This window comes from Eschrichtius robustus, chromosome 16 (assembly GCF_028021215.1).
Source record: "Eschrichtius robustus isolate mEscRob2 chromosome 16, mEscRob2.pri, whole genome shotgun sequence".
Lineage (NCBI taxonomy): Eukaryota > Metazoa > Chordata > Mammalia > Artiodactyla > Eschrichtiidae > Eschrichtius > Eschrichtius robustus.
In genome coordinates, this window is record NC_090839.1 from 23,847,818 (window position 1) to 23,862,054 (window position 14,237).

General features: G+C 42.8%; 1 protein-coding gene and 1 non-coding gene across 11 annotated transcripts in view; one reads left to right on the forward strand and one right to left on the reverse strand.

Annotated features, from left to right (window-relative positions):
* The window catches only part of PHF20 (PHD finger protein 20), a 137,483-nt gene that overhangs the window by 11,246 nt on the left and 112,000 nt on the right, over positions 1 to 14,237 (reverse strand). For all 10 annotated transcript variants that reach the window (XM_068525228.1, XM_068525235.1, XM_068525227.1 and 7 more), the window contains 2 exons: positions 6,771 to 6,870; positions 3,630 to 3,825 (listed from right to left, as the gene is read on the reverse strand). In XM_068525228.1, the coding sequence (XP_068381329.1) occupies positions 3,630 to 3,825; positions 6,771 to 6,870 (296 nt within the window). The remainder of the gene's footprint in view (positions 1 to 3,629; positions 3,826 to 6,770; positions 6,871 to 14,237) is intronic.
* Positions 6,264 to 6,366, forward strand: LOC137750834 (U6 spliceosomal RNA). Its single transcript, XR_011070615.1, has one exon. It is a non-coding gene; the product is annotated as a U6 spliceosomal RNA (small nuclear RNA).

Sequence of the window (14,237 nt, forward strand, 5' to 3'; positions counted from 1 at the left end):
GGTCTACTGTAGCCTGAAATCTGTTAACTTGGAGCATAGAGGCCACAGTACAGACCTGTTCTTGCATGAAAATCACAAAAGTCTTTGCTTCCTCCCTCCTACAATTTTCATCCTCCCAGCTAAGATCTGAAGCCCCAGCTACTACACAAGGATGACCCTGGCCTTTCTTTGTAAGCCTTGTCAATCATGAAGAAGGTATGCACAGCCATGCATGTTACTTTCGAAATGACAGCATTTGAAGTTATTCCCAGTTTTACTGTTTGCTTTTGAAAATGAATCCACCAGGTCACTTAGGAACAAAATTTCTGAGAATGAAGACCCAGAGCCTGTGATAGCAGAGACTATCCAGGTGTACAGAGACATACTGGGACCACCTCCCTGTCTCCCAGGCTCTTTTCTCCACATATAATGAGTAACAAGATCTCCCTATACTCCCTCCTGAACTTCTTGGAGAAGTCAGATTTAATTCCAGTACAAAGTCACTGCTATAAAGATGAAGGATCTAGGGGCTTCCCTGGTGGAGTAGCGGTTGAGAATCCGCCTGCCAATGCAGGGGACACGGGTTCGATCCCTGGTCCGGGAAGATCCCACATGCTGCGGAGCAACTAAGCCTGTGCACCACAACTACTGAGCCTGTGCTCTAGAGCCCGCAAGCCACAACTACTAAAGCCCGCGCGCCTAGAGCCCGTGCTCCGCAATGAGAAGCCACCGTAATGAGAAGCCCACGCACCGCAACGAAGAGTAGCCCCCGCTCACCGCAACTAGAGGAAGCCCGTGCGCAGCAACAACGACCCAATGCAGCCAAAAATAAATAAATAAAATAAATAAATTTATTAAAAAAAAAATAAAGATGAAGGATCTAAATGGGGATTTAGAAGGAACAAGGTTCTGGAATATGGGACAGGGCTGGAGCACTGGTATTTCAGTGAGAAGAAAGAGAACACCATCTGACTGAATCCTCAAATGAAAAGAAACATAGCAACATTTACAATCAGGAGCATCATCTGAGGTTTGCCCTCACCTTCCACCTGTCTCAGTCAATTTCTGGCATCTCGTTAAGAAGAAATTCACTTGGCTTATATGGAAGAAAACTTTCTGATTTTATAAAATGTGAGGGAATACCCAGTCTAAGACATCCAAAACAGGGTCACTTGATTCAGTTCACCTCAACAGATACCGTCACAGCAACAGTTAATTTCCCCAGTAACCATCCTTTCCTTCTCTTACACCCACCTCCACCCTCACTCCTGAGTTTGCTCAGGGCACACAGCCACCTGGCTACTAGCCTCCTGCAGTTAGGTGTGTCCGTGAAACCACTTGCTCCCCCTCCTGGGGGTCAGAGCAGAGTTGAGGTACAGATGCATCTGCTTGGACCACGCAGGTGAGATGAACCCTAATAGAATGCCAGAGCAGTAAGACAGAAGGAACCCAAGTCCCCACGTCCATAGCTGGAATCTTGGAGAAAGGCCACCTACCTGGCCTGGACCCCTGCCTACCCTCTGGACCATGCCTTATGTGCGAAAGAAAATTCCATTTTGTTTTAGCCTTTATTTTTTTGGTTTTGTTATAGCAGCTTGGCTTTTACCCAAATCAACACATACCCTTGCTGAATGTGCCCTGCTCAACCACTCCTTGCCATGTCTGTACTTGAAGCCAGGCCTCTGTGCACCAGAATGCAAGAGAAAGCAGACCCCCATTCTGTCATCTCCGGGCTCTGACACTCTACTTCACCTGACACCAAGAGGCCTTCAGGACTAATTATAGCACAAAGGAAACCTTGTCGGGAACTGGCCTATCAAGTCTAACTCACTCGTGGCACTAGAGTTTGTATTGTTGATGATGTCATTAAAATGGCACCCTATGGGCAGGCTCATGGGAGAACTTAAGGAGAGAAGCTATCCCTGCCACACACTGTGCAAACACCAAAAGAAAATTCCTGGAACCACTGAGGAGAGGCAGTTAGAAAGATTAGCACAAGTACTTGGTGGGAGCTGGACTTGAGTTCTAGTCCTGGCTCTGCCCCTGGAAACCACAGGAGAGGGGCTGCCCCACTCAAGGCCCAATTGCCCTATGTGGTAAAGTGGGAGCAGATTATAAAAGCCAACAGACCCCAATATGAGCCACATTTCTTTCTTTCAGAGCTTACGTGAACTTGGGTCATCTGACATGTAGGATACAACCAGAGAAGGAAATTCACACTCAATTTGACTCCAAATCCTGGCCATTAAACAGAAGTCCAGCTCCAAAAGGCCTAAAACTTTTCTGTATAAGCAAAACATCAAGAGACATATTTATTGAGCAACCACTATGCTAGAGAGTGGGCCCACCAACAATGTCTCAACAGCTTTCAATTTTACTTTGTTTACCAATCAAGAATGTTTAGGATGGGAGTTCCCTGGTGGCCTAGTGGTTAGGATTCCAGGCTTTCATTGTCACAGTCTGCGGTCCAGGTTCAATCCCTGGTCGGGGAACTGAGATCCCGCAAGCCACGAGGTGTGGCCAAAAAAAAAAAAAAAAAAAAAAAACCAAAACATGATGTTTAGGATGAATGGATAAACAAAATGTGGTATTACATATAATGGAATATTATTTAGCCTTAAAAAGGAAGGAAATTCTGATACAACTTACAACATAGACAAACCTTAAGGACATTAGGCTAAGTGAAATGAGCCGGTCATAAAAAGACAAATAATGTAGAATCCCATTTATATGAAGTACCCAGAGCAGTCAAATTCAGAGAGACAGAAAGTAGAAGGGTGGCTGTCAGCGGCTGGGGGAGGGGAAATGGAGAGAAGTTGCTTAATGGGTACAGAGTTTGTTTTGCCCCACACAAGGAGTTCTGGAGATTGGCTGCAACAGAGTGAATGTACTTAACACTACTGAACTGTACACTTAAAAATGGTTAAGATAGCAAACTTTATTTTACGTGTATCTTACCACAGTTTAAAAAACAAAACCCAAAAACTCAGAACAGGGACTTCCCTGGTCGTCCAGTGGTTAAGAATCTGCCTTCCAAAGCAGGGGACGCGGGTTCAATCCCTGGTCTGGGAACTAAGATCCCACATGCTGCGGGGCAACTAAACCCATGCTCTGCAACTAGAGAAGCCCACAACAAAGACCCAGCGCAGCCAAAATAGAAAAAAACAACTCAGAATGGTACAAAAAACACAAAAAACAAACTATAAATACACCATTTCTTTTTCTTTTTTTTTTCTAAGGCATTTTATTTTATTTTATTTTTTGGCCACACCATGTGGCACATGGGATCTTAGTTCCCTGACCAGGGATGGAACCTGCACCCTCTGCATTGGAAGTGTTGTGTCTTAACCACTGGACTGCCAGGGAAGTCCCCACACACCATATCTTGATTAAAGTAGTGTTTGTATATACATTTGCCAAAGCTCAATGAACATTTAAAATGGGTGAACTTAATTATATGTAAATTATACCTCAATAGAGTTAATTTTTTTTAAAAAGAATGTTTATCATGTAACTGAGAATTTTAAATGAAAGTCCCAAACTTATCCACCTTATCACTGATTTTGTGGCTTTCCAGTTTCTCATATTTATCCTGCCCTCTCCCCACACCAAATCAGACTCATCTCCAAAGCTGCAGGTGCCACACTTACTGCAAGATGCTCATCTTGAGCTGCAGGCCATGCAGAACCTCGATCACTCTCTGCACATCGCCGAGAAGCTGGTGGGTGGCCACAATCTTCTTGGCATTCTGGTGGGAATAGTTCTCTTCTAAAAATGCCAGGCCATGCATATGTCCCCTGCTCAACCACTCCTTGTCATACCAGTACTTGAAGCCAGGCCTCTGACCTAAAGCAGTGACAATGAGAGAGTTAATCCTTGGTCTGAAGGAAACCCAGACCATTTCATCATCGCACAATTATCACACAAACTATTGGAAGGATGGACTGGTGTGTTCATTTTGTTCATTCATTCATCCAGTATACATTTACTTGGCACCTACTATATGCTGGGCTCTCCACTAGGTGTTGGGGATAAGGTAGTGAGAAAAGTATATAAATTTCCTGATCTCTGCAACTGGCCAGAGGTAGAGTGGGAACTTGGATATCTTGTTAAAATTAAATCACATCATTCCCTCTGCCACTTAAAACCTTCGATGACTTCCTATCGTGCACAGAAGAAAACCCAAAGCCCTGACTGATCTAATGAGGCCGGCAGGACCGGGCTCCTTCCTGCCCTCCTTGCCCCACCCTTTCCGGAACACATTCAAGCTCTTTCTGGTCTTAGGGTCTCTGCTCTAGCACCCATACCCCTGTCTGGAGCACTATTCCCCACGGCCTTTGCAGGACTGGCTCCTTACCACCTCCGCAGAGAGGCCGTTGGTTACCTCCCAAAGTACGAGAGCCTCTTCCGTGCCTCCTAGTCATTCCCGATCTGAGGGCTTTTGCCCCCTCAAAGCATTCATCCCTACCTAACATGTTCTTGTTTAGATCACTTATTTTGACATCTGTTTCTGGTCCAAACCCCACTAAAAGCCAGAAGAATAGGAATTGTTTTGTTCATGGTTATATCCTCAGTGTCTGGCAAAAGGCATCTTGAATGGATTTATCAAATGGAAAGAAGCCCCAAGTGCCCCTCCAACTGTCACATACCGCCTAACTAAATGAATGGTCAGGCCCCCCACTCCCTTCTCTGGACCTCCATTTCCCATCTGTAACAATGACAGATGAACCGAACAGCTTCAGCGGTTCTGTTCATTACAGGGATCCTAAGGAAGGACTGAAAACACAACCACACGTGACTTGGCACAGTGTTTCCTCCTGTAAAAGCCAAGGGAACAGCTTCCAATCAGACTGTTGTTCACCTCTCAATGGCTATAAAGACCCTAAAATAACCCAGGCAAACCCTATCAAGGTCCTGGCGCTATTTCTGGCTTTTCTAAGACACATGGTGGGGATACACCTCCACTCTGTTAACAACACCTTTAAGTAACCTTTAAAGAAGAGATCTGTTAGATTAAACTTCTGGCCCAAGACTGCAGAATCAAACATAGTCAATAAATGTGACAGTCACTGAGTGCTCAATTCAAGGAATCTATTCCCAGCCTTGGCAATTTAGTTATAAAAGTTCAGAAAGTACATAGGGATTGATGAAGATGGTGTATATGATTTCTAAAAAGAGAAAAGTGGACAGAAAGAGTGAGAGACAATAAAGTAGACAAAAGAGATTTTTAAACGGTGCCCTAAAGGAGCCCTGGGGATTATGTGTGGTATCTCAGAGGCAGCTGCCACAGAGGTAGCCTGAGCAGCAGGATTCAAAGCAGCACTACCTGTTTTACAAGACAAAGATCAGAGACACCAGTTGTCATCTCCTATCCAGCACTAACTGTCTGAGTGATCTTAGGCCAATCATGTCCCTTCTGGGCCTGTTGCTTGCCTGTTAAATGTCAAGGCTAAACTAAGTGGTCTCTGAGATCCTGCCCATCAATTATATTCTATGACTTATGGACTAATCTTCTGACCATATTCTTTCCTTGGGATAAAGGGAAAAACAGAGGCAGATTGCTCTCTGTCTATAGACTAATCTAGCACAGGAAGACACAGTGTCACAATAGAGGTTATCAGGCCCCAGGGGGACCTACTTGCTGGAAAATGAACTGTGGTAGCCCAGGCCCTCCCTATACAACCAGCAAAATCAAGAGACTTGGTCCCACAAGTCAGTTCTAATTCCAATCTGCTTCATGAGATTAGGAAAGTCATTCATTTCCCTGGGCATCAATTTCTTCCTCATAAGCAGAAATAAGAATAGGAGCTCCTACCAGGCCCACTTCATAGGACAAAAAGGAATAACAGAAGCAGAGGCTCTCCAGCGTTGTCTAGCTGTAAGGGGATCATAGGACTGGACCCAAGGGGAGCAACCTTACAGGTGATGAATGGAGACGATGTCACATCCCACTGACAGCAAGACAAGAACCACAGGTTTATAATCCACCCCTGAGATTTCTGGAAAGGGGAACCCAAGAGCCATAGGCCAGCCCTGCGGTCAAGGGACAATGAAACGAACTGATCCTAAGGAATTAATTCACTGCTCTCGGTGGCAGACAGGCTCTTTGCAAACACACCTTTCCCCTCCCCTCAAGGGAATATCTCCCTTCCAGGTGGCAACGATGCAATGGAAGGCAGATGCCACCAGAGGGAGCAGAGGCCGGTTTCCAACCCTTCAACAGCCCTGAAAAGCCAAGGACAGAGCCCACAACCTCATGAACTCTCAAGAAAAGGAAAAGGGGCTTGCTCTGGCAGCACATATTCTAAAACTAGAACAACAGAGAAAAGATTCGCATGGCCAACACGCAAGGATGACATGCAAATCGGTACAGCGTTCCATTGTTTATACAGTTTCAGTCGTACAATATGCAAAAGTTCTGGAGATCTGCTATACAACATTGTGCTTATAGTTTATAAAGAATACTGTACTGTACACTTAAAAATTTGTTAAGACGGTAGAGCTCATGTTATATGATTTTTACCCACCCACTCACCCTCCCCCTCACAACAAAATTCTAGCTCAAGGCCAGGCCTTCCACTAGGTGAACCTCTTCATACATGCTCTCTTACTGCCAAGTTCAGGACAGCTGGCCACCAGGTGAGCTAGCAACAAAGGCGAAGAGGAGGCAGAGTCTAGCCGATGCTGAAGAAATGAGTCTCAAGATCACAGACACTCAGGCTGCTTCACCGCCAGCTGTGCTAAGGAAAAGGCTACATATTGTTAATATCCCTGACTCCAGAAATCTCTACCTGGAGGGTCTTGGCAAACATAACAGGTGTATTTCTCAGGCACATTTTCTTCCAGTAATCCCATGCAGACCCCATGCTGCCAGCACTGGCACTCTTCACACTGTTAGAATTAAAGAAGCAATAAAAATTAAACTCAGAAGGAATCCTCCATCCAAAAATAAGACCCACCTGTGGGGGGAAAGGGGCAGTGGGAGGCGGAAGGAGGAGGGAGGGAGAGGAGGAGGAGGGAGTGGGAGCTGAGCTGCAACCACTCTTCCAGAGCAGCCACTAGCCACCTGTGCTTTTAACATTTCAGTTAACAAACTAATTTAAAATTCAGTTCCTTAGTCCCACTAGCCACATCTTAAGTGCTCAACAGCCGTATGAGGCTAGTAGCTACCGTACTGGACAGCACAGATGAAGAACATTTAAATTAAACGGTACTGATCTCAGAAAAATGACTATTTACCCTCCCATTTCTAGAGGCTTTCACGTTTCTGATCACTTTATAAAGAGAGGAAAAACTGTTTAAGTCCTTAGAGGGAGGTTAACTTAGAAAGACAAAAACCTGAGTTTGAATTCTGGCTCAGACATTCATTAGCTGTGTGACCTTGCACAGGTCACTTCTCCACCCTGGGCTTCAGTTTCCCCATCTGCAAAATAGGATACTATTCCTACCAACCGTGTGGGGCCGTTTGTGAGGAATCAATGGGTCACATGTCAAAGTTCATATCGTAGAGCCCAGCACACAGCTTTTATGTATTAAGAGCCTATTACTGCTACGAATGGGTAGGCTAACTCACTTTGATGCCTCCTGGACTCAACATGTGCTAGCACTTTGCGTTTGTTCTTTCTAAACCTTACCAACGGTCACACAGCTGAGAAGATGCAACAGCGGATCAGAACACAAGCCTGGCTGACTGCAAGGCTAGTTCTTTTAACCCCTAGGCTGCACTGCCTTCCCTGGGGAAGGGGGAAAGAGAGAAGGGGCAGGAGGCAGAGAGGGAAAGAAAGGAGCAGAGGATGAGGGTAGCACTGGGAGACAGACGTGTGGCTGGCCTGAGGATAGCAAGCCTGAGGGCTAAGGGTCCAGGAGGGAATGGAGAGGAAAAGGATGCCAAAGGAGATACTAGGACACTTCAAGCAATTCCAAACCAAGGCCCTAAACCTTTAACTACCCAACCAAATGGATAGCTCTGGAAAGTGGACAGCGAGCTTCCGACATGGTCTGGAGGGTGGGCCACCAGCCTGGCCACAAGGGAGAAAGCTCACAGTCCTCAGCCACTTGGAGTCAGATAGGCCCCAGCATCAAAGGGCTTTTATGGGCTAACAGGGGCAGAGCTGGAACAGAGACTTCAGATAAGATGCGATCCAGATTCTTCCATTTCCAATAAGGAAACTAAAGGCTCAGAGGGAAAGAAAAGGGTGTGAGACAACAAAGGCAGTTAGTAGCAGAAAACAGACTAATAATTAAGAATGAAAGTCTCTCCCACCAATGACTTCGTCTCTTAAGAACTAGGATACACCAAAATTGAATCAAATACACCTAAGTTGAAAATTTCAAAATAACGTTTTTCATGTGGGTCTGGCTAATACACATTATTCATTTTTAAAAAGTTTAAATTGGAACGTCCCTGGCGGTCCAGTGGTTAAGACTCTGCACTTCCACTGCAGGGGGCGTGGGTTCAATCCCTGGTTGGGGAACTAAGATCCCACATGCCGTGTGGTGCGGTGAAAAAAAAATTTTTTTTTTTAATTTATTTATTTATTTATTTTTGGCTGTGTTGGGTCTTCGTTTCTGTGTGAGGGCTTTCTCTAGTTGCGGCAAGCGGGGGCCCCTCTTCATCGCGGTGCGCAGGCCTCTCACTATCGCGGCCTCTCTTGTTGCGGAGCACAGGCTCCAGACGCGCAGGCTCAGTAATTGTGGCTCACGGGCCCAGCTGCTCCGTGGCATGTGGGATCTTCCCAGACCAGGGCTCGAACCCGTGTCCCCTGCATTGGCAGGCGGATTCTCAACCACTGCGCCACCAGGGAAGACCCAATTTTTTTTTAATAAATATTAAAAATAAAAGTTTAAATTTTTTTTTGTGGGGGGAGAATAGCTGTGCCACGCGGCTTGAGGGATCTTAGTTCCCCGACCAGGGATTGAACCCAGGGCCCCGCCCTCCAGCAGTGAGAGCGCTGAGTCCTAACCACTGGATCGCTAGGGAATTCCCCAAAAGTTTAAATTTAGAAGTGAACAAGAACAATAACAGAAAAGATAAAATATCTAAGAATAAATCTGAGACTAAGAATAAAAACATGCAAGGTCTGTGTAAAGAAAATTTTTAAATATTTGAAGGACATGGAGACTTAAGTCAACGAATGGTAAGCTGTACTTTATTCCTGGATAGCAAGAGTCATTATCATGAGGATGTCAGTTCTCCTTGAATTAATGTATAAAAATAATGTAATGCCAACAAAATAATAAATTAATAGCTCTGGAACTATACAGAAGCTGATTCTAATAGCCAGGAAATTTATTAAAAAGAACAAAGGGGGTACTAGCCCTACCAGATATTTTTAAAATATTATAAAGGTATAATAATTAAAATAGAATTGTACAAATAAATATATAGGCAGAGAGATCAATGGAAGAGAGAATCCAGAATGAGATCCAAACTACATACGGAAATAGAGTAAATAAAGGCGGCGTTTCAATAATAAGACATGGTGTTGGGACAACTGGGTAGAGAGAGCCTTCACCTTATACCAGGATAAATTCCAGGCGGATCAAATATTTATATGGTTTTTAAAAAATAAATGAAACCTCAAAAGTACCAGAAGAAACCATGAAAAATTCTTTTATTGACTTTTCTATAAATTTTTATGAACTTCCAATGAGAAAGCAACTGCTATTCAAATCTCAAAAGCCATTAAAGAAAAGTTTGATATATTTGACCTCACAAAAACAAAAAAATCTATAAGACAAGCCAAAAGACAGATGACAAAGTGGGTACAAATATTTGTAACTGTTCTCACAGCTGATACAAAAACATATCTACAAAAAGCTTACACAGGGACTTCCCTAGTGGTCCAGTGGTTAAGACTCCATGCTCCCAATGCAGGGGGACCGGGTTCGATCCCTGGTCCGGGAACTAGATCCCACGTGCCGCAACTAAAAGATCCAGCGTGCCACAACTAAAGATCCCGCACACCACAACGAAAGATCCCACACACCACAACTAAAGATTCCACACGCCGCAACTAAAGATCCTGCACACCACAACTAAAGATCCCACACATGGCAATGAAAATCCTGCACGCAGCAACAAAGATCCCGTGTGCCGCAAATAAGACCCAGTGCAGCCAAATAAATAAATAAATATTTTTTTTAAAAAAAGCTTATGCAAATGGGTACGAAAACGACCAACCATCCAACAGAAAACTGAATAAAGGACATGAACAGGCAAGTCAAAGGAAAAAAACACATCTTAAATAAAAAGATGTTCAAAGCAACCATTATAAGAATAAAGTAATGTAAGGGAACTTGAATTAATATAAATTAATGTCAAATGAAACCAGCCTAATAATATACATACACATTAGTATTTCTAGATTCTGGGATTACATGTAAATATCAATTTATTCTTCATACCTTTAGGTATTGCCTGAAGTTTTTACAATAAGCATTTACTACTTTCATCACACAAGTGTTATTCTCATGAAAAACTGTTTATAGAGTATAATTTTCATTTATATATGCATGTGTATGTGTGTATTCTAAAATAACAACAGTGATTTATCCCTGGGTAAAAATAATCTGAGTAATCCTTGTTTTCTTCTTTGTAGTTCTTGGAAAATGCAGAAAACCACAATCATAAAAATTTTTTAAGTATATTAAAATGAATTACAAAATGGCTATACTAGTAGATTGTTTTTTCACTTATCTGAAGCGCAAAGACAAAGAAGTTTGATAGTACTCTGTACTGACAAGGGCGCTGGTAAGACTGTTCTTTGGTACACCAGGGAAGGTTTATAGAATATTGCTATGACAACAGTATTTGTCAAAATAATAAATGCACGCCTACTTTGGTCCTGGAATTTTACTTTCAAAACTTGGTCCCACAGATATACTTACACAAAATTTTTCGTTACATCACTGCTAAGATTAGAAACAATCCAAACGTCCATCAACAAGGGAAGAGTTAAATAAATGATGATCCACCCATTATGCAACCATTAAAAAGAATGGGGAAGCTTTTTTAGATTTGAAAATGGAATGGTCTTCAACATATATTATTAAATGAAAAAAAGATACTGAAAACACTATGCATTAAAATAACATTGTGTTAAAAAAAAAAGATGGTTGTACAGCAATGTAAATGTACTCAATGCCAGTTCACTTAATGCCACATATATTTAAAAATGGTTAAGATGGTAAATTTTATGTATATTTTATCACAAAAAGAAAGAAAAAAAATGGAGAGAATATATTTGATATTGCTTGTTTAGCCACTGAATGTTTCTGGAGTGATACCTAAGAAGATGACAAGGGCTGCCTCCAGCGAAAGCAAATAAAGTTTTAAAAATGGGTTTCTTATTAAAGCTGCTGCACAATTTTCACTGGGGTCCAGCACCTAATGTTATGTATTTGTTGCTCTAGGGCAAAGGTCAGCAAACTACAGCCCACAGGCCAAATTCAGCTTGAGTCCTATTTTTGTAAATAAAGTATAATATGAACATAACCATGGTCATTCATTTTTTTGGATTGCCTCTGAATGCTTGGGGCAGAGTTGAGTAGTTGTGACAGAGATCACATGGCCCAAAGCCTAAAATATTTATTTTCTGGTCCTTTAAGAAAAAGTTTGCCAAAACCTGCCTTAGAGCAATTAAAATAATTTAAATATTAAATGGGTTTCCTGATGTTCATTTTTTTATGTGGTACCCAGATTTCTCAAACATTCATGATTACTAAGTAGGATTTTAACCTTCCAGTGATTTAAATTAGCACTGGTAAATAAAATCAAATAATAATATACATGAGCAATACTGCTACCAAATAACGAAAATGATCAAAGAAAACTATTTCTCTAAAGTAATCTTCTAGAGAACAAATTCTAAATGTTTTCTAGGGTTGTGCAAATTATCAATGTAAGTTTAAAATTTATTTTAAGAAAAAATGATTTGTACTTTCCTAAATGATGAATATATTTAAAACTAGACGAATACATTTTAAAAGTTTAAACTGTATTGTTCCAGTTAGCTCCCTCTAAATTTATGCCTTTTGCTAAAGTTACTGAGTGGAAAAAGGTACCCTGCTCACAATGACAGGTATAGTCAGAAACTGTCCCTCTATAACACAAAGCCAGCTGGACAACAAGTGGACAGCAAAGAAGAGTCTTCTACAACAAAACCCAAGGTGTTCTGAAGTGAGCTCGTCACCACCACAATGCCAGACAGGAAGCCACGGTGCTGAGCTGAGCTGCGGGGAAGGTCATGTGGAGCCTGGGAAGCAGGCGATGGAATTCAGTTCCTGACTCTGCCATGTAACAACTGGTGTGGCCTCAATTTTTTCAAACTTAGTTTTCCTCACAGCACAAAATGGCACTTCAAGCTCTACCCACCCCAAACACCCCATGATCCTTGCCACTTACAGAATAGTCAATGGAGAAAGTACCGTGGTGGATCAGAACTGCACCTCTTATACTGATTAGCTGGAAGAGCCTTGCCAGGAGAGGCCTTCGTTACTCACCCACTAATGACTTCTAAGGACAAATGAGGACCAAATCAGGCTGCCAAGGCCCAGAACTGAGCACACACCCAGAGAGACAGGATGATAACTAATGATCTTCAACATACTTTTATTTTATTTATTTTTTTATTTTTATTTTTGGCCGCATTGGGTCTTTGTTACTGTGCGTGGGCTTTCTCTAGTTGCAGCGATGGGGGCCACTCTTCACTGCAGTGCACAGCCTTCTCATTGTGGTGGCTTCTCTTGTTGTGGAGCATGGGCTCTAGGCACATGGGCTTCAGTAGCTGTGGCACACGGGCTTCAGTAGTTGTGGCACACGGGCTCAGTAGTTGTGGCTCGCAGGCTCTAGAGCGCCGGCTCAGTAGTTGTGGCGCACGGGTTTAGTCGCTCCACGGCACGTGGGATCTTCCCGGAGCAGGGCTCGAACCTGTGTCCCCTGCATTGGCAGGCAGATTCTTAACCACTGCACCACCAGGGAAGCCCTTCAACATCCTTTTAAAGCCAAACTTAAAAAAAAATTCTACTGGAGGGCAAAAAACAAACAAACAAACAAAAAAAAAACCCAACGGTTTTCATGTTACGTAAGTTTTTGAATTATATTCCACTGAGCTTCAGAGATTCTACAAATGGGTGTGTTTTATAAAATGGGACTATTTTAGAAGACAAAACAAAACAAAAAATGCGCACTCCAAGCTTAAATGTTAAGACAACAGAGCCCACCAGTACACATAATTCTGTACTGCTGGGCTAACTTAGTATTACGCTGTCCTCAGAACAAAGCTTTTCTTCCCATCTCTGATTAACCAAAGTGACTACACAGCATGCTGTTTAGGAAAAGTCCCCATACAATGGCCATGTTCATTAGGCTTGTCTCACAAAAAAAGGAAAACAACTGAGCCACTGAAATGCTCCAAGTTGGCAACCACCGCTCACAACCCCACCTGCATATTAGACCTCATGGGAAGAGGCCAGCCATTCACATTTTTGAACTTAAAAGTGAAAATTATTCATTTTGAACTTCCAAAACTATTGCTTTTATCTGTTACACATTTGGGGGTTCTGTGAAAAGAGTCCATTAGGGAAAAGGGTTCTGATGCTGAAAAAGTGATTTGAAAACCACTGACCTAATGCATTCTAAAGGTCATAAATATCAGGAGCTATTTGAGACCATTCATGTACCTTGAATTCCCAGAGGTTGCCATGAAGCCTATTAAAAAAAAAAAAAGAAACTCCCAGAAGAATTCTAACCAACATAAACGTGACTTACTTAAAAAACTCAGGCTCCCTGGAGTCAGCCAGGCAGCAGCCACCTCCACCAGAACTGTGATTAAGAGCAAGAGAAGCGCCAGAGACAAGCAGGTGCTGGCCAGTCATGCTCTCCCCAAGCAGGCAGGGAGTCCCCCCAACAGGCACATCCCAGAAATGGAGATGACAAATACAAATGCCAAGAAAATGAAGAATGACAAACAGACAAGTTATAAAACTGGCCTCCATCTCTTTAGGCCATAAAGAAAATTTACCTGAGACAGAAGATATGGGTCCATAGGAAGATCAAACTGCCCCTCCAGAGATTTGGGTCCCTACTGTTCAACTCCTCACTGTGTGACCACAGGCAAGGCCCTTCTCATTTGTGGGTCCAGCTGGCCCAAGCAGAGCAGAAGGGGTTTAGACTCAGTGATCCCTCAAGTCCTCTCTTATTCTATTCATAGGCTATTTATACCAGCCTGAGATGCAGGGGAAGCTGAGCCAGTAAG